Consider the following 25,343-nt stretch of genomic DNA (forward strand, 5'->3'; position numbering starts at 1 on the left):
ACAACGCCAGTCTGACTTTGAGCAGTTGACTACTGTCTTTAATAAAAAGTTGAAACCAGATGGTTTGTCATTTTGTTTGCCTTATAGATAAGGCAGTGAATGTAGGACCATGACAACCTAGGGATTTATTTTTAAGCATGATTCATAGTAGTTATTCTACTATCATTACACAAGTCTGTCAGACATTTGGAATTGTCTTAATTTGGTAATTTTTATTGGGTTTTACAAATTGTAAAATTAAAATATTCTGTTTATTTTATTGCTGGGAAAAATCTCTATATGACTCCCAAAATTGATTTGCCTGATTTCAAATATATGTGGTACAGTTGAGTGTCATTCCAAATCATTGTTAAAAATCTGTTATACCGGCTAATTGTTTGTGTAGGGTTTATTTATTTATTTATTTATTTTTTAATTAAAAAAAAAATTTTTTTTTTTCAACGTTTATTTATTTTTGGGACAGAGAGAGACAGAGCATGAACGGGGGAGGGACAGAGAGAGAGGGAGACACAGAATCGGAAACAGGCTCCAGGCTCTGAGCCATCAGCCCAGAGCATGACGCGGGGCTCGAACCCACAGACCGTGAGATAGTGACCTGGCTGAAGTCGGACACTTAACCGACTGCACCACCCAGGCGCCCCATGTATGTGTAGGGTTTAATTAGCCTACTTTAATGATTTGGGTCTGGATTTTTATATAATAATTGCTTAAATATTAAAGGATTGATAAGTTCATAAAAATGACACCCTTGTTTGCTCTTAAAATGTGGAATTTATAAACGTGAACAACAAAAAAATCTACTTTTATGAAACAGACTTCATAAAAGTTTCTTCATTTTATATTTTAATCATATTTATTCCTGTGATCTGGCATTAGGAAATATACATAAAAATGCAATTAAAGAATGCATAGACAATTACCAATTGAGTATTACACAAAATAGAATAACTTTGGAACACATTATTTAGAAATTAAAAATTCTTAACATTCTATAACTTGTCAATTTTTTCTTTGTGCAATAATGCTGATCTTTTTCTTTTTATGTTTCTTTTTCTGCAGTGCTTTAATATATTATTGAAACTACAAACTCACATCCACATCGGTTTCATGTTGACAGATTGCATATTTTGAAAGCTTGAGATATTTTGTAATGAAACATGCCATGTGGAAACTCTGAAGTATAGAATTCTGCCAAACACCTGAATAAAGAATTCCTCACCTGGTATGTAAGAGACATCACTACCACCATGACCAACCAGGAGAAGTGGGCCCACCTCAGCCCCTCAGAATTTTCCCAACTTCAGAAATATGCTGAGTGTAAGTATTCCTGTTGGTAGTATGATTTTATTTGGCATTTTGTTAAATCAGATACTAATTATTTAGAGGTTTACAGATCCTGGTTAACGTTTGGATAGATGTAGGTATGTCTTTTGTGTTTGCAAGTAGGTCCACTTGGGACTACCGTTGGGCATGAGAATAAGGAAAAGGTAAACTTAAATATCATTAAAAAAAGAACTAAAAAAAAAAATAAATAAAAAAAAAATAAAAAACAACAAAATGTGACATACCATACAACTGAAAACCAACTGAAACTATCTTGCCTAGAAATCCAGGCCATTTTAATACACTTTGCCATTTTAACTGGCTTGGACCCCCAAAAAATATTTCAGTAAGGGCTCATTAGTGTCCTTATAGAAGGCCAAAAAGTCAACTAGAATAAGGGGACTTAGAAACACATTCCAAATTCCACTAAAATGCAACTTCGGTTTTGAAGAATTTTTTTTTATCACAGGTGGACTATTTATAATATCGGTCCTAGGGTGGAAAGAGTGTTAGTAATAATAATAATGATAATAATAAACAACACACACTTATATTGTGCTTACTATGTGGTACTGCTCTAAAATATATATAAATACATTAAATTTCATTTTGTACACTTATTTTACTGTGTATCTGCTTATAATAATCCTGAGTAGTTTACAAGTTTTAAAAAAGCCATTTTACTTTTGTATTCTAAATAAGCAGTTTTGTTTATTTTCATTAAAACTGATAAATGCAAGGTTAAAAAAAAAAAAAAAAAAAAAAGAACTAGGATATTAGATGCAAAATGAAGCCTGGAAACCTTCCATCTGTACCAGAAGTAAAGCAAAAGGTAAGAGTTTGGGTGAATGGAAACTGGTGATTTGGCAACTGAGTAGAAGAACAAACAGAAGTAAAGGAGAAAAAAGGAGGGCTTTGTTGTTGTTTCCTTGTTGCTTCTTCTGTTAGTGTAACATTAGTAAAAGGACTGGGAGCAGGGAGTCACAGATCATTGTGGAGTTGGAATTAGAGGTTGTTAGAGAGACGGTATCAGGACCTTTAGCCAACTTTTCAAGTGTGTGTGATTATACAAAAGATAGACCATGGCAATCCAATTTATAGTAGGTTATTTCTAAATATGAAGTTTCTTTTCACATAAACAGTAAGATTTTATTTATAAGCAGTTTTATTTTTACCACACATTTTCAGGACCATGTTTCATGAAATGAGTTTCAACTATAAATATGAATAGCAGCTGGGTCAAGGTATTGAAGAGAGAAAAGGAAGTAACTAATAAGAGGCACCGCAAGTTGGGAAGATGATGAGTAAAGAAAAAAATAGCACATAGAGAGTGGAATAAGATTGGCAAGAATGGTGGGAATACTATGGCGATTGGAGGAAGAGAACGCAAAAAGCTTTAGAAAGAGAAAAACAATCACTAGACTCAAGAATGGAAGAGGAAGCTGGGGCTGCTTATGCAGAGAGCAGGTGTGGCATACAGGAGATACAATAAGACTTGGGAGGAGAGGCAGGGAAAAGAATTACACACAGAAGGGGAATTTGAAATAATAAGAAGTAGATAGGATAAATGAATACTAATATATTTATGGGGTACATATAAGTCAGGAACATTAATAAACAGTGCACGTTATCTGAAAAGGACAATTTCACAAATTTTCTAGAGCCTTCCTCACTTGAGGGCTGAAGTGTTCAGGGTGAGGTTGGGAGGATGTTGTTGGGTATTTTCAGTGAAGATGCAAAGCCATAAGAAAGCGTGCATTTTCTTAGTCAATAATAAAAATACACAACTATCACTGGTCGGGGGCAGAAATTTCTGACATCGAAGTGTTCCTGATATTCGAAAACTGTTTTGAGCAGCTGAAAGCACAGATCATCCTCTTATCCCATTAAGGACATGAAGTCTAGAATGACTGCGTTCTGCATGCTCTTTGCTGTTGTGTTATATCCGATAATTAAGTAAATAGTTCTGAGCGCTTTCTTTTGTTAGAGTATTCTGCTTGGTACTGAAGGACATACAGATATGAACAGATGTGGACCCTCCCTTGAAGGATGTTTAATGAAGGCTAGAAACTAATGGATAAATGACTCTGTATCTAGGCAGAATATTTTAAGTGCCACAAAGTTGGGGGTTCTGCAGGACATTAGTATACATTTGGAGGTGGGAAAAGGGAAGTCTTCATGGAAGAAGTAGGATTTAAAATGAATCTTAAAAAAGAGGTTTAAGGTAAATGGAGAAGAAAATAATATAGATAAAAAGGAAAATTCAGCATATATTTGAGGCAGGAAGAGGGATCGTATTTAGCCATACCACAAATTAAGACTGTGAGTGCTGTTAAAGATGTAAAAATCAGATGGAATTAAAATATATCATGCTAAACTTGAGTTAGACAGTGAGGAGTAACTATAGGGTTTTAAGGGTAGAAAAACATGAAGAAAGAGTTTAATTTGGTAAAGATGAGGATGAGATATGGTATGGAAAGAGGCTCGAATCTTGCCAGTGGGCTGTTAGAATAAACTAAATAACATGGATGACGAAAGACAACCAGAAAAGCATAGATTCAGATATTGTAGCATTAAAACTAACAGAGAGTTTGAGAAATAATGAAATTGAGAGAGAGAAAGAGAAATCCAGTTTAGTTCAAAAGATTTGAGTTGAGAGATAGGGGAATTTGGTGACATAATCACCCAGGTGAAGGAAACACTGAGTTTGGTTTAGCTTATATTGAATTTACATGGATCAGTAAAATATTTTAATGTTTCTGAAAGTACTGGCATAAAATAGGCAAATTATTGCCATAATAGCTAAATTATCACATATAATAACTTAATTCAGATATTAGAATTCCAACAGAATTTATTGTTAAAGTATTAAATATGTTATAAACTGTTACTTTCATTTTATTGACTAAGGAATATGGTGTAATAAAATGGTAATAAAAACTGTCATAAATGTAGAAGTTGTAACATATTGAGACAAAGATTAATGAGCATTCAATAAATTGGTAGTAAGAAGTGACACAGTGAGTATAAGAACATTTTAAAATTGATTTTATGGGGTCAAAAATTAACTGATTAGCTGTAACAAATTAACCGATTAACTGAAAATTAAAAAAAAAATAGTGCAGATTCCATGATCTACGCTCTTTTTTAAATAAGCAAGACAATATGACTTAATCATCCATGAAGTTTCTTGTGTAATTAGGAAGCAAAGAATAACATGCTTAGAATGTATCCTTGTGTAATAAATTGCCATTGTTAAATATAGCTGGAAACAAACATTATTCTGAAGATTATAAAAGTAGTATATTTTCCATGCTATTCAGTACATGTGATCGGTTTGTCATCAGCATTTAAGGATCCGGTTTTTCTTTAAAAAATGTTTTTTAATGTTTGTTTATTTTTGAGAGAGAGACAGAGACAGAGACGAATGGGGAGCAGGGTAGGGACAGAGAGACAGGGAGACACAAAATCTGAGGTAGGCTCTGGACTCTGAGCTGTCAGCACAGAGCCCGACACAGGACTTGAACTTACGAGCCTTGAGATCATGACCTGAGCCAAAGTCAGACGCTAACCGACGGAGCCCCCCAGGTGCCCCAAGGATCAGATTTTTCATGTTGCAGTGCAATGTGGACAAAGTGACATTCCTCCATAGTCGATTAGAAAATGGTATATTGGATTCACTTTCTTGACTTTGTTTTGTAGCTTTCAATAGGAAGCTGTTTATATGTATTAAATTTAAAAAAAAAACGAGTTATTGATTTAAGTTTAAATTTGCAGCATGTTAAGATTATATGTGCTCTTATATGTGCTATATGTGCTATCAAATGAATGTTTCATATGCTTTTGGGGATGGGGTGGGGCTGTAGACCCCTTATCAAGATGAGAGAATTTGGTAAAACCAAATCACTCAATGAGAGGCCTAGATAGCACCATAAAGATCATTTCCTCAATTGATCTGATTTTGGGTTCCCTCCACAACTGCCACAATACACCCCATGTCTTGTTTTGTTTGGGCTGCTATAGCCAAGTACCACAGAGTGGGTGACTTATAAATACTGGAAACTTAACTTCTCACAGTTCTGTATGTTGGAAGTCTAAAGCCAGGGCTCCAGCATGGTCAGGTTCTGTAAGGGCTCCCTCCTGGGGTACAAACTACTACTTGTACCCTCACAGGTTGGAAAGAGTAAGAGAGGAGCAGTAAGCTTCCCAGGGACTCTTAATAAGGGCACTAATCCAACTGGGGCCACACTGATGACTTCAGCTAGTTCTCATTACCTACCAAAGACCTTTCCTATTGGAGAGTAGTATAGCAACATGTGCATTTGGTGGGGACCCATTTAGTCCATTACACCCTGTAACAAGAAATCTTCTCTCAACTTCAAGGTTTCTCTTGTAATTAATCGAGGAAAATAGAGTGATATTGGCACAACATTCCTAGTTAGGCTGCTAGCACTCCAGACAGCTTGTATTCAAATCCTGATCCTCCATATTTTAGATTTCCCATTTTGGGAAAATTACTCAACGTCACTGTGTCCCATTCTTCGCACCTATAAAATGCAGAAAACAATAAATCTGTCAAGGGTTGTAAGGATTAAATTGAATGAATTAATAATATACATCAAATAATGATAGCAGTGTCTGGCAGGTGGTAAGTGATGTAACTTTACAATTATTATTTTAATAGGAAGGGAGTAGTGTGTTATGTTGGCTGTTTTGAATATAGATGATCAGTAGAAAAGTGCCATATTTTAGAACACAGTCAGCGTCTTTTTTTTTCCTGCTGTAAGACTAGATTCTTCCCACAAGGTGGAAACTTCTGGTGTTATTGGCAGCCTCATTTCTGTGTTGTCCCCACAAATGCTGAAGGCAGCTAACGTGAAGCCTGCTGTGGCTGCCTACAGCCTGCTGAGACCATGCTCCTGTTTAGGGTTTCAGGCTGAGTCACTCCATGGGAAACATTTCCATTGATATGTGGGAGAGGAGTATAATTTTCTTTCCCACTCTTTATATAAAGTCATCCAAACAGTTGTTACAAGACAGAGAGCTCTCACTCCTGCCGTGTAGAGAATTGAGCTTATCACATTATTAGTTTGCCAGAGCTTCCTGCTGTGGTTTCATGGCAGAGCAAAGGGTTAAGATACTCCAGATCTTTTTATGGAGGACAATATTTTCTATGTAAAAGCTACACGATATTTCCAAGTGATTCATTATCTGCCCACATATTGTCACTTAGGATTAGCTTTTTATTTGCTATATATAAAGCGTGTTATATAGCATGCAAATTATTTTTGAAAAATACTGTGTTATTATGGTGGGAACACTTCCAAATTTTCATAAATTTTATACTGTTTATAGCAGCTGGCATTGTTGAGAGTTACAAAATTATGATGAACTTGTTCTTTTCAACAAGGACCGATATGCCTAATGTTTAGACCTAATGTACAATTTCTTCCATGGAGAGAGGCAGGTGGCATGGCTTAGAGGAAGGAGCAAAGGATTTGCAGGTAGACTAATACTTGACAGTGTTGAGCCCCAGCCCCATTTTGTAGTTATTAGTGGTATGACCTTTAGAATATTACATAGACTACTTGTGCCTCAGCTTTTTCACCCAGGAAAGTAGAGTCCACCTCAAAGCATTGTTGTAGGATTTATTGAGACAGTAAGCATCATCATGATAAATAATACATTTTATTGTCTTATTCTACACAATCTGCAAGTGTAGAACACTTATTGTCTTATTCTACACAATGTGCAAGTGTGTTAACTCATTTAACACAATACACCTTAGAGGGAGGCAGATGATCTCTTTCAGGCAGATTACCTAGCACACAGCCATGGCGTAATAAGTGATGAAGATCAAAACAATAATAATTTATATATGTTTCTTATGAAGATCAATATGTTAATAAATGGGTGTTAATCATGTTTCCAAAATAGGGAAAGCTGGAATCTGGGATTCAGGTCCTCATATTTCCATCAGCCACAGCCATCTCTCAAAGGTTTTCACATACAGGACAAAACAAAGAGGCAAAGCTGCTCACTAAGGCTTTGGCCTCAGTATGTCTTCCTGGTCTCTTATCATAGTCAATTGGATTGGATCATGTGTGAACCTCAATGGAGCTCTACCTAAAGAGAGACAGATTTCAATATTCCTCCTACACTCCCTCCTCCTGTCCCTGGAACCTCCCTCACGCTTTCTTTATTAAAAAAAAAAATGGGGAGAGAAAGACAGATAAGAAGAAAATCATGAAGCAATTGTAATAAAAATATGGCAAAGTTCTTTTCCATTTTAAGTAGCCTTACCCTCCTGAGAAACTGCACCCACTAGCATGATGATCTAATGTGTCTTTGAAATATGTTTTGTGTTTTATCCATACAAGATGGGACAAAGATAATGGAGGGAAGCTGACCTGACCTCTTCCCCTGTGGTTATTTAATTTATTGTTAAGCAAATTTAGATCACATATTAGCCCTCTTTCTAATTTGTCATGATGCATTTAGCTTTTGCTTTCGACCTATGCCATGTGTTAGACTGGCTTTGTGTTGGGAGGCCAAACCACTTAATGATGATTACTCTTGGTAAAATACAAAAGAATGAAGGGCAAAGGGTCATTTAGCACAGTGACTGAGAGAATGCAATTTTATGTTGCCTAAAATGAGGTAGGTTCTAGTGCTGTCACAGACCCCTCTGTTTTCTCACCCATGTCCTAGGATTGCAATGATGATTCAATGTGAAAATGCACGTAAAATACACAGGACTCAATCTGTTATTGTTATGATGAGGATTATGATGGTGACGCCTGAGGTAGTTTAATACCAAAAGAGAACTTTTTTAAGTAATTTTTTTAGGCCTATTCACCTATACTACTTAAGTGAAATGTCTTGACTTTGCCCTGATACTTGATCTGAAATTGGAATCTGCAACTCTATTTTGGATAATACATGTCTCTCATTTCCGACCCTGTTTCTTCTGATTCACATTGATTAACTCAGCAGTTCCTGGCTGTGACCCAGATTTTATTTCTGGAATGTATGTTGGCTGCATAATCTCTTTTGCCTCATTTCTGTCTCTGTTTTCTATTTGTTGTACTGTTTCAGACTGAATTTCTCCTTGGTAGCTTCTCTTGGTCCATATATGTCTTTAATGTTTTAATACACGAAGCTTGCAATGATAAAAGAAAGTAATAACTATGAATGTCTAAATTTCTATTATTTTAGTGTTGTAATGGCACATAATTTTCAGTGATTTTTTTTTTAGATATCTATTTTTTCAAACTTTTCAAACTTGACAAAAAAAACAGTTTTATTAAGACTCACAGTCAAACAACCTTTAATATTGAAGTTAGGACTTTGAAGTATTGGCCGTGGTGGGCCAAATTATGTCATAAAATCTTAGTGGCTTAAAGAAATAGGCACTGGTTTCTTGCTCATATTTTATTTCCAAATCTGAGTCAGCAAATGGTTAATTTCACTTTGTCCCCACTCAAGTCCCAGTGACTTGGAATAGTCATCAGCTTCAGAATTTGGCAGGTGCTGTGGTAGAGACAGAGAGCTTGAGAATTGGGTGCTGGCTCCTAAAGCTTCTCCCTGGCAATGATATTCTTAGATTTGTTTTGCCTAAGCAATCCGCATGACTACATCTAATTCTAAGTGAGTAGAGAAATGCATTATTTCTGTCTGCCCAGTGTCAGGGGAGCACCAAAATATTTGGTGAAAACTACTAACTGGCGAGTACACACAAGTAAAATATAATCAACCATTTACTTTGGAAACTTAGGCTTTATGCTTCTGTTTCTCAATGCTTTACGCTCTCATTTCTTTGCCTATAAAATGAGGATGTTACCCCCTATCAAAAAATAACAACTGTTATTTTATCACTAATATTAATATGATAAATTTATAACCAAAGTTATCACTAAGAATCATACATATTGAATACATACTTCATCTTTAACTTGGTTATAGATTAAAAGTTGTCACTTGACAAAAGTTTCCTTTGTCATCACCATCCCCATTATAGCAAAAGTGCTATACACACACAAAAATGTGAGTACACAGACTAGAGGAACTTACTTTTGCTTAGTGATCATTATTCACACAACAATGGTTAGTACCTTTTATTCTTAGGCATTATGTTTGGCTTTGGGTAATACAGAAGTGAATATTGTGGTGCTTTCAGTCAAAGGGTTTAGTCTATTCAGAGACTAATAATAAGGCAGATGATGATAAAGCAATGAAACACATTCTCTGAATGTTACATATATCAGAATGTTTTTTATTGAGATATAGCTAATTATAAGATTGTGTTTTTTTAATGTATGTTTATTTTTGAGAGAGAAAGAACAGGGGCGGGGCAGAGAGAGAGGGAGACAGTGCAGGGCTTGAACTCACGAACTGTGAGATCATGACCTGAGCCAAAATCGAAGAGTCTGATGCTTAACTGACTGAGACACCCGGGTGCTCCTAAGATTATTTTAATTTTAGGTGTACAGCATAAGGATTTAATATGTATTGTAAAATGATCACGATGATGAGTTTAATTAGCATCTATCACCACACACAGTTACATTTTTTTCCTTATGGTGAGAACCTTTAAGATCTAGTCTCTTGGCAACTTTCAAATACACAATACAGTTTTATTAACTATAGTCACCATGTTGCACATTATATTCCAAGGGCTTTTTTATCTTATAATTGGAAGTTTGTACCTTTTGACTTCCTTCAGTTATTTCACCAAACTCATATAATCACCCTCCATCTTGGGCAACCATCATTCTGTTTTCATATATTGGTAAGTTTATAGAGTTTTTTATATTCCACATATAAGTGAGATCATACTGCATTTGTCTTCTGTGTCTGACATATTTCACTTAGCATAATACCTCAGAGTCCATGAATGTTGTCACAAATGACAGGATATCCTTTTTCATGGCTGAATACTATTCCATTATATACTTTTGGCACATTTTCTTTATCCATTAATATGTCTATGGATACTTAGGTTGTTTCCATGGCTTGACTATTATAAATAATGCTTCAACAAACATGGGGTGCAAATATCTACTTGAGTTAGGGTTTTCTTTTCCTTTGGATATATTCTCAGAACTGGGATTGCTAGATCATATGGTAGTTCTATGTTTAATTTTTTGAGAAACTCCATGCTCTTTTTCATAATAGTTGTACCAGTTTACATTTCCACCAACAGTGTACAAAGTTTCCATTTTTTCACATCTTTTCCAACACTTAAGTTTTGTCTTTTTGTTAATAGCCATTTTCATAGGTGTGAGGTAATATCTCATTCCAGTTTTGATTTGCATTTCTCTGATGATTAGTGATGTTGAACACCTTTTTATGTATGTATTGGTACATGATCTGCAAATATGCCTCTTTCTCACATACAATGGGAATTTTAGTCTGATACCTCTCCTTTGTACTCTGGGGTTAAGTCATTAAGAATGAATTCAATTTGCTATGGACCTGTGGAACCTGCAGACATAAGTCCTACTGGCCCCCAGAGCCAGACAGTCAAGGGATGCATCCTCTAGGCAGCAGCTACAGAAGCCTGGTACCAGTTGTGTGTACGAGTTCCTTTCTAATAGATACAAACAACTTGGAGTGAGGCAGAGGGAGAGTGCTAGCTTCCCTACCTCTGGGGAGTATTGCATTTGGCCCCTTAGATGTGTGTTAAGTTAGAAGGTTGTCTCTTGGGCCACAGCTTTTCCTTTTCTTCCAGTTTTATTGAGAAATAATTGATATACATCACTGTATCAGTTAAAAGCATACAGTGTGATGGTTTGATTTATATATATTGTGGAATGATTACCATAATAGGTTTAGCTAGCATCCATCTTCTCCTACAGATAAAATGAAACAAAAGAAAGGAAAAAAGAGAAAAAATGTGCTTTTTGTGATGACAACTTTTAGGATTAACTCTTTTAACAGCATTCTTATGTATCATATAGCAGTCATCATGTTATACGTTATATCCCTAGTATTTATGTATTATAAAAGGGGAAAATTGTATCTTTTTGTCACTTTTTTCCAGCTCCCCTCCCATGATCCTTCACCTTTGCTAACTAGAAGTCTTATCTCTTTTTCTATGGTTTTTGCTTTTGTTTGTTTGTTTTAGATGCCACGTATAAATGGGATCATATGGTATTTGTCTTTATTTATTTCACTTAGCATAATGCCTTCATATCCATCCATATTGTCACAAATAGATTTACTCATTTTCAATGGTCGAATAACATCACCACACACACACACACACACACACACACACACACACACAACTTATTTATCCAATCATCCATCAGTGGACACTTAGGTTGTTTCCATGTCTTGACTATTGTAAATAATGCTGCTGTAAACATGGGGGTGCAGATATCTTTTTGAGTTAGGGTTTTCATTTCCTTTGGTTATATTCCCAGAAGTGGAATTGCTGGATTATATGGTAGTTCTGTTTTCCATTTTATGAGGATCCTCCATACTGTTTTCCATAGTGGCATCACCATTTTATAAACCTACCAACAGTATACAAGGTTTCCTTTTTCTTCACATCCACACCAACACTTGTTAATCCTTGCCTTTTTGATGGTGGCTATTCTAACAGGGATGAGATGATATTTCATTGTGATTTTAATTTCCATTTTCTTTCTTTTTTTTATTTTTTTTCAACGTTTTTTACTTATTTTTGGGACAGAGAGAGACAGAGCATGAACGGGGGAGGGGCAGAGAGAGAGGGAGACACAGAATCGGAAACAGGCTCCAGGCTCCGAGCCATCAGCCCAGAGCCTGACGCGGGGCTCGAACTCACGGACCGCGAGATCGTGACCTGGCTGAAGTCGGACGCTTAACCAACTGCGCCACCCAGGCGCCCCTTAATTTCCATTTTCTTAATGACTAGTGATGGTTAGCATTTTCTCATGTACTTATTGTAATTGATATTTTTTTGGAGAAATGCCAGTTCATGTCCTTCACCCACTTTTAAATTGGGTTATTTATGCTTTGGTATTGAGTTGTTCTGAGTTCCTTACATATTTTGGATATTAACACCTTCTCAGATATGTGGTTTGAAAATATTTTTCCTCATCCCATTAGTTGTTTTTTTTTTTCACTTTGTTGATGGTTTATTTTTCTATGCAGAGCTTGATTAGTTTGATGTAGTCCCACTTGTTTATTTTTTTTTATTTTGTTGCTTGTGCTTTAGGACTCATATCTAAAAATCTTGACAAGACCCATGTCAGGTAGCTTTATTTTCCTATGTTTTCTTCTAGAAGTTGCATGCCTTCAGTTCTTACATGTAAGTCCTTTTGTATTAATTTTTGTGAGTGCTGTTGATATGGGCCCAGTTTCATTTTTTTTTTTTTACATGTGAATATCCAATTATCCCAGCATTATTTATTGAAAATACTGTCTTTTCTACATTGAGTGGCCTTGGCTTCTTTGTCAAATATATTAGTTAACTATATACATATATATTGGGTTTACATTTGGACCCTTGATACTGTTCCATCTGCTTTTACATCATTACCATGTTGTTTTGATAGTGTAACTTGATAGTATAGCTCAAAATCAGGAATTCTGATACCTCCTGTTTTGTCTCAGGTTTCTTTGGCTATTCAGCGTCTTTATGGTTCCTAATAAATTTTGGGAGTGTTTTTCTACTTCTATAAAAAATGTCATTGGCGTTGCATTGAATCTAATATTGCTTTTGGTATTGTTGACAGTTTAACAATAATCTTCCAATCTATAAACACCAGATACATTTATACTTATGTGTGTCTCCTTTGATCTATTTTATCAATATCTTTTAGTTTTCAAAGTAGAGATTGTTTATCTCTTTAGTTAAATTCAATCTTAAGTATTCTGTTGTTTTAATGCTATTGTAAATGGTATCAATTTCCTTATTCTTTTTTTTGAAATTGTTTTAATGTTTATTCATTTTTGAGAGAGAGAGTGAACAGGGGAGGAGCAGAGAGAGAGACACACACAGAATCCGAAGCAGGCTCCAGGCTCTGAGCTGTCAGTGCGGAGCCCCACATGGGGGGGGCTCGAATTCACAAGACTGAATGCTTTAGTCTGTTGCCTCTGAGCTATACCTGGGGCTTAGCCTCAGTGAGTCCAGGTGAGTACGTTTAGAACTGTTTCTCAGTTCACTATAGCCTGTTTCCTGGACATAAGCCCTGTTGGCTTTCAAAGCTCAATGTTTTGGGATCCATTTCTCAGGTGGAGGTAGTTAGAGTTGGGGAACTAGATGTGGGATTCAACCCCTTTGCTTCTCAGGATGAAGCTAACAGTAATAAGTTTCCTTCTGATTCTGTGGCACTCTGGTGGGGGTGGAGTTTATGGTGATAGTGTGTGTCAGTTCCTTCTACCTGTTTCAATGTGGATTTTCTCATTTGCCTGATGTGTAGAAGTCACTGAAGTTTATGGACTTCTTTCATATGGAATTGTTCTATATGTAACTGTACATTTCTTGTGTCCATGGGTGGAGGTGAATTCAGGAGCCTCTTGGCATTGCCATCTTGAATCAAAATCTATGCAAGACACTTGGAGAGCTTTTAATTCTTCACGTAGATAGGAGTTGAGGGCGGAATGGGATTTTAATTTTAATTGAAATTATTGGATAGGAATAAGAGAAGTAGGGAAACTCTAAGCAGTTATCAAAGCATGTGCTGACACATAATATACTGTGACACATTAGGGACAGTTAGAAGTGTGTGTCGATGTATGTACACATTTGTGTAGGAGTATGTATGATGTGTGCACATCTGCATGCATATAAGCACTGAAGATAGGCTGATCAGCAATAGTAATAAAATATGGGTACATGAATGCTATTAATAAAAGATTGTCTATCAACATATACTCATCGGGAGACATGGAAGACACTAGTAGGAGGGATAGTGAAATGAAAAGATTATAATTTCTGAAAGAAGTATGTGTAGAATCACTTTGATTAAGGGAGACTACAAAAAATATTTTTCTAGTTCAAGTTGTTGAATACTCAGGGTTAAATGAAGTTAAAGGTATTGTTAACAGAGAGGTAATTATTTATTAGAGAGTATCTAGAGGTAGAATAAACCAGATGTAATCACCATTAGGATATGAGGACTAAGGAAGGAGGATGGTATACTCCAGCTTGAGCCAATGTGCTTTACTTAACCCAGGAAAGGAATACAAACAAACAAATTAATGCATTAATGACAGGTATAGAGAGAACTGATTTGATTTTGGACCTAGTGAACCATAGTTTTGTATCCATGTTGTGATTGAAAATATGAATTAGATTCTTGGGCATACAGATCTGGAGCTCCCAAGAAATAAATCAGAACTGGATTTATATATAGAATCAGTGTCTTTTGCATTGTGGGTGATAATCAGATCATGAGAATAGATTAGATGACCCAATGGGAGAAAATTGAACAAGAAGATGGAGATGGAATACTAGAGATCATTGTGTTTATAAGGCATTTAAGATAAGATATCCATGAAAGCAATTGGAAAATAGTACCTAGAAATGAAGGAGGAAATAAGTGAATGACTAGTATTCTACAATCTAAAGAAAAGTGTTTTTAGAAGGTGAGATGTAACTTAATAACCAAAATGTACCCAGAGTTTTCATAATTTAGTGTCGCTGGTGATTTTAATGAAAATTCTTTTTTGCTTAGAATAGTAGATGCAGTGAGATGAGTGGAAAAGAAAGGCAAAGAGAATACATACACACTATTTTTTTTATAGTATCTTAGCCATGAAAAGAAAGAGAAAAATAATTATAGCTGAAATGAATACAGTAAAAAGAAGAAATTTGTTTTACATAGGAGAAAAGACAAGTTCATAGGTGCAAAAAAGGCATCATATAAAAAGAATAACTTGTGGTGGAAGCTTCTTAGCCTATGGCCAAATCTTAATTTTTGTTTTGGTTTTATTCAATTTTCTCAAGTTCATTTCTGTTTATTTTTTTTAACATATTAGTTTTAGCCTTTAGCAAGTTACATAATCTTTCTAAACTTTAATTTTCTCAACTGTGTGATTAAGAAAATACTAAAGCCTATCTCACAAGATCGCTGTAAGACTCAAATAAAATAATGTGTGGAAATGCTTTGTAAACTGCAAACCACCATATGTAAGTTAATTACCACTTTCATTGTAGTTACCATTAGAATGTTCTGAGTTATCTTTATACTATTTCTTTTCTTTTTCTGCAAGACAGTCTCTGTTTCTCCCAAATACACATTTATAATTTCATTATTTATTGAATTTTATCAGTTGATTCTATGGGATTATGTGAAAAATACCCACCTGCTCATTGTGACTTAATTTTTCATTTTAACCTCTTAGATCACAGTTTGTCTTCAAATCCTTCAGTCTCTTGCAAAGACTTTCCCAGGCATCTTCAGGAGCAAGGAATATTTTCTCATACCAAAAACTGTATTTTGTGGGGAGGAAAATTGTCAATATTGTGGTAGGTCTGAGAATTTACCCCACTCACAATTTAACAATTTAGCTTGCCACAGATTTATGATGCTGGAAGACACAATACTCCTGGATCATAGGAAAAGGGCATTACTAACCATGTCACAGCAAACAGCATGCACTTCCTGTTCTATGTCCCCCAAGGGTTTTCACTACAAAATATCTGTGAAGTGATGGTCTGGAATCAAAGTAGTCTGTACCTCTGTTTGTAAGACCTACAGAAAACTGAAAGAAACATTGCAAATTATCCCCCAGTAAACATAAGCTTATAATAGTCATTACCACCATAGTCAGTATTCCAGAGGTTGATGAAAACACGTTTCCTATCAGGTTGCCTTTCAGTCCCTATGAGTCTCTTTGTCTTGGTTTCTGACCCTTTTTCTTTCCCTTCACTCTGCTTCTGGGTTTTCAGATTCATCCTATCAGAGCCCTACATTTTATTTATTTATTTATTTATTTATTTATCTATTTATTTAATTAATTTTTTAATGTTTATTTATTTTTGAGAGCGGGGTGGGGGGCAGGACGAGCGGTGACCCAGAATCTGAAGCAAGCTCCAGGCTCTGAGCTGTCAGCACAGAGACTGACATGGGGCTTGAACTCACAAAACATGAGATCATGAGCTGAGGTGAAGTCAGATGCTTAACCATCTGAGCCACCCAGATGTCCCTAGCGCCCTACATTTTAAAGGTGTCTTTCTCTCTCAAAAATAAATAAAAATTTTAAAAAATTTAAATAAATAAATAAATAAATAAATAAATAAAATGTAGGACACTGATAGGATGAATCTGAAAACCTAGAAGCAGAGTGAAGGCAAAGAAGGAAGGTTGAGAGAAATCAGAGGTTATGAAGATCCAGGAAAAAACATAGAAATAGTTAAGATGTTGGTGGACATTTTGGATGGTTTGAATGGGAACTTTCAATCTTTCACTTTTATGAGTACTCTTTTCCCCATGGTCTGGATGTACAAAGTGGCCCCGGGCTGGCTACTGTGTGGAGCCCTTGAAGTTGCCAGAAGAGAATGAGGAGGTCAGAAAAATGGTGCATATGGACCCAGCACTTGTAACCAGACTAATGTTGCAATTCCATCTGTTTTAGGTATTGACCTGTTTTTTTATCTGATACAGGATTGACGAATTGGCATCTTATTCTTTCCTTTCTAGGAAATTGTGGACAGTAATGTCCAGAGATTGACTAAATAATAATAGTGCTGCACATTCCCCCAGACTGCACTAGTAGCAATAGGTAGGGTGTCTTTTTGAGGAAAATCCCATAGCTCCCACTACTCATAAAAGTGAGGATTGGAAGTTCCTTCCAAAATGTCCACCAACATCTTAACTTTCAGTCAGATATATTTCCTTGAGTTGGTAGAGGACCCTTGTATCTTCAGGTATTTCTGATTTTTTTTCCTTGTTCTCCATAACCTCTGATTTCTCTTGGTCCTCCTTGAGTTAATCGAAACCATAGGGATTTTCAGACATTTTAGGAAGATTGATGGCTGGCAGAACTTGGTCACATATTTGGGCCACATATTTCTCCTATCAGGTCTTTGACTGTGTACTGACCATCTTTTCCTAAGACCTCCTCTCTAGCATCTTTTGTAAAAACTTTCTAGTGCATCACAAAATTACCTATATTTTATCTTCTTTCCTCTAAGTGGTGAAGAAATTAGCATATATCTCTTGATACTTCCAAACTTAATGCAGATTTACTTTCTAAACTAATAGCACAGAGCTCAACAGAGGAACTGCAACTTTATCTACATTTATTCAGATTTTCCTCCATAAGCCACCTCAAAGATGACATTCTAACTTCCTTATGTTTTGCTTATATTTCAGTTTATTTTTCTGTTGTATAACTATGACTTATTTTTTTTTTTAAATTAATGTTTATTTATTTTTGAAATAGAGAGACAGAGCAAGAGCAGGGGAGTGGGCAGAGAGAGACGGAGACACAGAATCTAAAGCAGGCTCCGGGCTCTGAACTGTCACCATAGAGCCTGACACGGGGCTCAAACTCACAAGCTGTGAGATCATGACCTGAGCCGAAGTCGTATGCCCAACTGACTGAGCCACCCAGGTGCCCCAACTATGACTTCTTCAGTGGACAGTTCAAAGTTTCTTTCTCTGGAAATTTCCTAAGTATTTTGAGATTTATTGTCTAGAGATATCTTGCGGAAGCTGTGTAACTTATCTGTTATTGTCCATACAGGGTCTCTGTGTGAATGGCTGAGATGTGAAGTAGATGTCCTTAGCTATACCGTATTCCTCATGGGTCTTTATTCTCCATAAGGATCCTAATTTTCTTTCTAAATATTGTATAATAAATAGGGAATAAGTCATTCTATTGCAGGCTCTTTTACCCAGGATTTCCTTCAGGAAATTTCTTTGAGAGATCATCTTGATAAAGATACATAATATAGCTTGGTCCTGACTTTGGAGTAGAAACAATTTTCTCAAAGCTTGTCTTTCTTCAGCAGGTTTACTACAGAGTCCATGTGTCTATTGTATCAGTGTCTCTCTTTCAAAATGATCTGTCCCTCTCTACTATCAGTTTAAAAGCTATAGTAGAAGCTTCTGGAATTTGCTATGATATGCTTGTATTTAGATGTGGCCATTCCACGAGTCAAAAATCCTAGGCAGCACCTTCTCTGACTGTTCCCATGTTAATACTCCATAGTGTTTTAAAGGGTGTTCAAATGCAGTCTGTCTTTCACACCAGATGTAATACTATGAGTTGCTGATAAAAAACATACATAGAGTTTAAAGCAAAACATCTGTTCATTTGTTCTATGCCTTTTTTTCCCTCCTGTTTCCCTTTCTCTTTATTTTTGTAGCCCTTTGTAGTGTCCTGGCCCCATCCTGCCTGAGTTCTACAAGGTCAGAGCTCATAAGACCATTATTTTGGTATCCTGTGTAGTCTAGGTCACCTGTTATTCATGGCTTCATCCCATGAGGGCAAAAGATATCTCATTGAAGAATTTGGGTCCCTTTTATTTTTTTTTTTATTTTTTTTTTTTTATTTATTTTTTAATATATGAAATTTACTGTCAAATTGGTTTCCATACAACACCCAGTGCTCATCCCAAAAGGTGCCCTCCTCAATACCCATCACCCACCCTGCCCTCCCTCCCACCCCCCATCAACCCTCAGTTTGTTCTCAGTTTTTAACAGTCTCTTATGCTTTGGCTCTCTCCCACTCTAACCTCTTTTTTTTTTTTTTTTTCCCTTCCCCTCCCCCATGGGTTTCTGTTACGTTTCTCAGGATCCACATTGGGTCCCTTTTAGAGTGTTCAGAGTGATGTACTTTAAGGCAAGCTAAGTGTTTGCATGTTGGTATTTATTATCTCTCAGAACATATCTTGAATGTCAAATATAGTATAATATCTAACACATAAGGATCTTGTCATGAATTTATTACAGTTCATGTTTTCTAAGTATCTGTGCCTTAACTATATTGATATATTTAATAATAGCAACCCTATAATGCCAGCAATTATTATTATTGTTATTTTACAGATGAGGAAACTGAAGCCCAGACAATTTAAATTAACTTACATAAGATTATAGAGATATTAAATTATAGAGCCATAGTTCAAATCAGGTGCACTGTGTCTATAGTCTATGCATTTAATTACTGCTTTACTGACTTTTTGTTATCCCTTGGGTGATCATTAGCTTAAAAACAAAGCATAAGCCAGCAGAATTGTTTCCCAACAGTAATGAGAATAGTAAGGAGAAAATGAATAAAGGGACCAGGAAACTCCATTTTGCTACAAGTTCAAATCATTCATAAAGGATATAAATGTTTTCTATGACTCAGACAAACTATAAAGCATGATATTTCTTGGAAGCTGCTGGGCTGAAAAATTGATGATTTCTAGTATATCCTTTAAGGTAGTTTTGAGATAGTTCTGATGGGCAGGCAGTTGAGAGTCACTTTGAGAGAGCAGTGACTCATGAGAAAATCAGAGATTAAACGGGCAGAAGCTTTGATGAAGAGATACATTTCTTCCAGCCAGAATCCATTTCCAGGCTTTAGTAGGAAGAAGCATGATGAGGTCAGCCAAGTTGTTGGAGTAAGCATTTAAGGCTTGTCTCATTTTTACTGCAAGTTTAACACTGCTGCTCTGGGTAGGCCCTGAGCAGCGTAGGCAAAATCAAATAGGCTGCCTCAGGGCAGGCAGCAGCAGTAACAAGAAATGTTGAAGGTATGATGCAGTAAGTGGGCAAAAGGAAGTGTGCACTTGGAGACTTAATGCAACTGTTAAAACTGAAATGAATTACTCAGAAAGCCCAAGATGCCTCTGATTTTATGTTTCATTTAGTTCTCTACCTCACACTATGTCCTTTGTTGATAAAACATAGAGGTAAGAGTTCAGTTATGTTTTTGTTTTCAATAGGTAAGAATTCAGTTACACTTTTGTTTTGAATAGAGAGTTAATTTTAAGGAAAGGGGGAATTGCCTTGGTCATTTGTTTATATTGTGAACCTTTTTAAAAAATCTTTTTAATGTTTACTTATTTTAGAGAGAGAGCATGTGTGAGTTGGGGAGTGTCGTAAACTCTGGGTCTTAGGTTCTCTCTTGTCTAGCAAAAGAGTGGGATGCAGGATTGAAAGCGAAAGATGGCTCATGTCCAGGAAAAGACAAGAGCCCAGAATAAGTGTCCTTGCCCCATTTTTATTAGGATCAGAAGGCTAACAAACATGGCAATGGAAGTGCACAAAGAGACAATGAATCTGTGAACATTAACTTGTAGATGTGAGGAAAAGGGTTCTTGAAGATACTTATGGTTAGGGGTTTGGGTTAATACAAAACAAAATCTGCACTCCGGGCAGTCCAGAGGAAGGTTGTTTACAGCGGACATGAGACAGCACCTCTGTTTATCTTAGCCAGCCTAGGGGATGAGACAGATAAGGGAAATAACCTCAGGGTTGACAAGGCACATTTTCTTTTGTTAACCATCTCCACTCTGGGATGCTTTGCCTGCAGTTCAGTGGTCTATAGTCCAATTCACCAATTTACCAAACCTGGCCCTATTCTCCTGTGAAAGCAGCTTTCTGCTACAGTACTAAATTTTTGGGCGCTTTCACCCTGAATATCTAGGCTTGTTTGTTTCATATACCTATGTATTGGGCACCTTTGCACCATTTCTGTTTCAGGTCTTTGCCTGTCTCTATTTTGGGGGCTCTGCACCCCCTCTCTATTTTGGGGTACCTTTGCACCTCCTTCCATTTCTGGCACCTTTGTGCCTCCCTATTCTCGGGGTGCCTTTGCACCCCCCTATTCTTGGCGTGCCAATCTGGTTTACCCAAACTCAGGTGTGAGCATTTTATGACTTTGTATTTCTTTATGCCTTGTCAACCCATTGGTGTAAGCCTGCGGATTCCTAAGCTTATCCCCCAGAGGGGAGTAGCAGAGAGAGGGAGACAGAAGATCCAAAGCAGACTCTGCACAGAAAACAGCATAGTGCAGGGCTTTAGTTCAGGAACCATGAGATCATGACCTGAGCTCAAGTCAGATGCTTATGTGACTGAGCCACCCAGGAGCCCTGTGAACCTTTTAAAATATATTTTTGGGGGGCACCTGGGTGGCTCAGTCAATTAAGCATCCAACTTTGTCTCAGGTCACAATCTCACAGTTTGTGGGTTCAAGCCCCACGTCGGGCTTTGTGCTGACAGCAAACAGCCTGGAGCCTGCTTCACATTCTGTGTCTCCCCCTTTTTCTACCCTTACCCCGCTCATGGTCTCTCTCTCTCTCTCTCAAAAATAAATAAACATTAAATAATTTAAAGTAAATGAAATACAATATGTTTTCAGAAAATCGTGGCATCTCCTTTTTAGCCACTAGCCAGCTAAACAGCTTAGTCCACCTGAAATTCAATCTTGCTGTAGAGAGGAGCTCCTCAGTTCAAGCCTGTTGTGTACCACACCTTTCACAGAGTTTAGGAACACATACTGAACAAGAGTAAAAGGAATGCTCTTTAGTATCTCTGCCTACCTGGTACATAATTTTGTCTCTAATTTAGACTCAACATGCTGTTTCTGTTGGGCCATTTATTATGAGAATCGAAAAGTGTAAAATTCTATAACTTTATAATTAATAAAAATAGACTGTTAAATGATGTTTTATTTACCTTTCTAATATGATCTTTAGTGACAAAGATGAGGCCAGTTTATAAAAGGGTAATTGTAAATGAAAACTCAGTATGTCTTCTAATCTCTGATGCAGCTCACCTTGGTTGTGACACAACGAACCATATACAATCATGTACAAAAATTTCTCCAAGTTGAGGCCAATGAAGGAACTTTTGAGAATTTTAATAATTTTCAGCTATATAATATAACGTAGCTTTCTGAGTTCTGAACAGTAATACAGATACTTTGCTACTAATTTCCTTCTCCAGAGTGACTAAATTTGATGCACCTCTCACTCTCTCATTCTCAATTTGTATCTTTCTTCATTCTTTTTCTCTATTTCCCTCTATAAAACATTCTCTTTCCTTTCTTTATTATAATCCATATCCTGACTGGCATAAACAAAATACACTCTTTAACATAAAAACTGTTTATATATTGCCATTTGTTGACAGAGGGACACAAAAACAATGAGGAAAACATTATGTATCTAAAGGAAAAGTCGATGGTGATACAGGTTGTTTTAATATAGGTTGATGAGTAAGGCCAATTAAAGAAATTAAATTTTATTTTTAGAAGCCATATGTATTCATTGCAGGTAATCTGCAAAATGTGGAGAAGCTGGAAAAAAATTAATACTCTTAGTTTTACTTGCTTTTTGTTTGTTAATCATAATTTTATTGTGTTAACAAAAATTTACCTGCATAAATTTAAAGATCAAATTGGCTTTATTTAGCAATTCATAAATTGGGAAGTATCCCATCTAGCAAATAGAAAGGACCTCCATGGAATCTAAAAAATAAAGGTTTTTATGTCAGGAAGGTGGCAGTAAAAGGAAATCATTAGGAAAGAATGTAATATTTCAGGTAAGTTCTCCCTCCTAAGGGAAATTGAAGGGTTTATCTGGCAGATTATCTCACTAGTGCTAATCAGGTTGACTGGTTAAAGGTTACATATCTTGGGGGTTTAAACTGCAGTTAGGTTAGGTATTAAGTCTTGATTTGTCAATAAGATGGTTAGCACAAGTGACTCCATTTTGGGCCTCCTTGTCTCCTTTTAACAATTGTTTTGCTATTCAAGTGATTTTGGTGAGAGTTGTTTGTTTGAAGGGTAATTACTTTTTAAACATTGTGGATTTTTTTCTTAGTTTAAATATAATCGTATGTTTACGGCAGAGATACATTTTAAAATCTGACTTTATAAAGCATAGTCAACTTTAAGTTCTCTTAGTTGAAGTTAACGAAAATATACAATCTATGTCCTTGTTTGTTGTTTTTACTTTTAATAAGATACTATAATAACCATGTTTCCCTCCCAAAGGCTAATTTTTGAGAAAGCAAAAAGGTCCTATATCTAGTATACCACAGACATAAATTTCTAAAATTGAGAAAATATTTTAAATATCCGCTCACTTTAGGAATAAAAAGTAGCAATTGAAAACACAAGACATAAGAATTAATTAAAAATTATATGTTATAACTTATCTACATATATTAATATTCTACCTATTAATTGAGTCATTTTGTCTCTTACCTGTTTTAATTTTAGTTGGTACTTAGATTCCTCAATTACGGTTTTTTGACAATTTTTTGACTTAGTTTTGTTTTAATGTTTATTCATTTAGTTTGAGAGAGAAAGAATGTGATCAGGGGAGAAGGGCAGAGAGAGAGAGAGAGAGAGAGAGAGAGAGAATCCTAAGCAGGATCTGTACCGTCAGCACAGTGCCCTTGGTGGGGCTCAAAATCATGAACAATGGCATCATGACCTGAGTTGAAATCAAGAGTCAGATGCTTAACTGTCTGAGCCACCCAGACGCCTCTACTTAGTGTCCTTCTAATGTGAAAAGATACCTTGGGCTTTCTATAATTGTATGATATGAAAAAATTACATATAAATTTAATTCTTAAATTATAAAATCTATTGTTCAGAATAAAAAATATATAAACTGACTGAAATCTGTGGTGAATTCAATTGAAAATAGATGACATCATCCAACTGTGCCTAAGAAACTGAGTTGAGAAATATTATAGTTGAAGACATCCCTAATTCTTGACAAGAAAGAAAAATTTTCCCAGAAATAGATATTTATAATATGAAGTTCAAATCTTTAATATGTGGTTTTGTGCTTGTTAGAACAGTTGTGCAAGGATTGCTTTTATCTGTTATTTGGCAGTATTTTTGTTTTGTTTTGTCTTGTTTTGTTTTTTCTCGTGAGCTCACTAACTTGCTTGTTCGTTGATATCAAAGACTTCTCCCATTCTGTAGTTTCTTACCTACTTTACTCTGAAGGGGAGCAGAATTTGCCACCCAAAATATGCCTCTTTGGTGTAAGAATTATCTTGAGCTAGTTATTTTTGAAAAACTGAATACACAGGAGAAATTCTAAAAACCGAGTAAAAGTTGCCCTTTTGTAAAGGACATTTCATTCATAAGAGAAATCTCCATTTGTAAGTGTGTCTCCCCCTCTATATCTGGAAGGGGAGGATGACCAAATCTCTAGAAACTCTTAACTGTGGAGAAGGCATTGAACGTAAATCTGTGTAACAACCATCCCCTTGTTTACTATGCGTTTCCTGGTAACCTCTCAACATTGGCCTCCCCCACTACATCTTTCTTTTGTCCCCAACTGGAAATGGTATGTAAGGTGGTGGCTTGGGTCATTTTGGAGAGTTAATCAGTTTTCTTGGGTGTCTCATGTATACAGGAGGTATATTAAACTTCCTTGTTTTTTCTTGTTAATCTCTCCCTTATTCTAGAACCTGGAAAGATAGAGGTAAAACTATTTTTCCTCCTTTACAACTCTTTTTATCAAACTACAAATCACCCTAGAATTGTCCATTCTATAAGAACTTTACTAAACATCTCTACATACTGTTCCATCTGTCTGCCTTGAGTTTTACCATAATCAATTTGGAAACCTAAGGTTTTCATGGTCAGTATTCATTGTTTATTTTACCTGAACTCTCAAATTAATTCATTTGCATCCAGTCATTTCTTCCTAAAGCCCACATGTCTCTTGCTTCCAGATCTGTAATTTCCTCTTTTTTGACTACCTCTGGAGTGTCCTTCTCAATTTCCTTTGTAGATTTTTCTTCTAAACCTGACCTCAAATGTTTGCTGCTTTATGGGGCGCCTGGGTGGCTTGGTCGGTTAAGCGTCTGACTTCGGCTCAGGTCATGATCTCACGGTCCGTGAGTTTGAGCCCCACGTCGGGCTCTGTGCTGACAGCTCAGAGCTTGGAGCCTGCTTCCGATTCTGTGTCTCCCTCTCTCTCTGACCCTCCCCCATTCATGCTGTGTCTCTCTCTGTCTCAAAAATAAATAAACGTTAAAAAAATTTTTTTTAAATGTTTGCTGCTTTCAAGATTATGTTTCCTTCTAAAACTCAACTTTCATTCTTTTGTA

General features: G+C 36.1%; 1 protein-coding gene across 16 annotated transcripts in view; it reads left to right on the plus strand.

The window, feature by feature from the left end:
• DGKB (diacylglycerol kinase beta) overlaps nucleotides 1-25,343 on the plus strand; it is a 790,801-nt gene that overhangs the window by 124,420 nt on the left and 641,038 nt on the right. For 15 of the 16 annotated variants that reach the window (XM_058724931.1, XM_058724935.1, XM_058724929.1 and 12 more), the window contains exon 2: nucleotides 1,060-1,317. In XM_058724931.1, coding sequence (XP_058580914.1) covers nucleotides 1,248-1,317 — 70 coding nt within the window. In that variant the 5' untranslated portion in view covers nucleotides 1,060-1,247. The remainder of the gene's footprint in view (nucleotides 1-1,059; nucleotides 1,318-25,343) is intronic. The other variant, XM_058724932.1, reaches the window with a different exon arrangement.

The sequence above is a fragment of the Neofelis nebulosa genome, chromosome 4 (genome assembly GCF_028018385.1).
Source record: "Neofelis nebulosa isolate mNeoNeb1 chromosome 4, mNeoNeb1.pri, whole genome shotgun sequence".
Classification (NCBI taxonomy): Eukaryota; Metazoa; Chordata; class Mammalia; order Carnivora; family Felidae; genus Neofelis; species Neofelis nebulosa.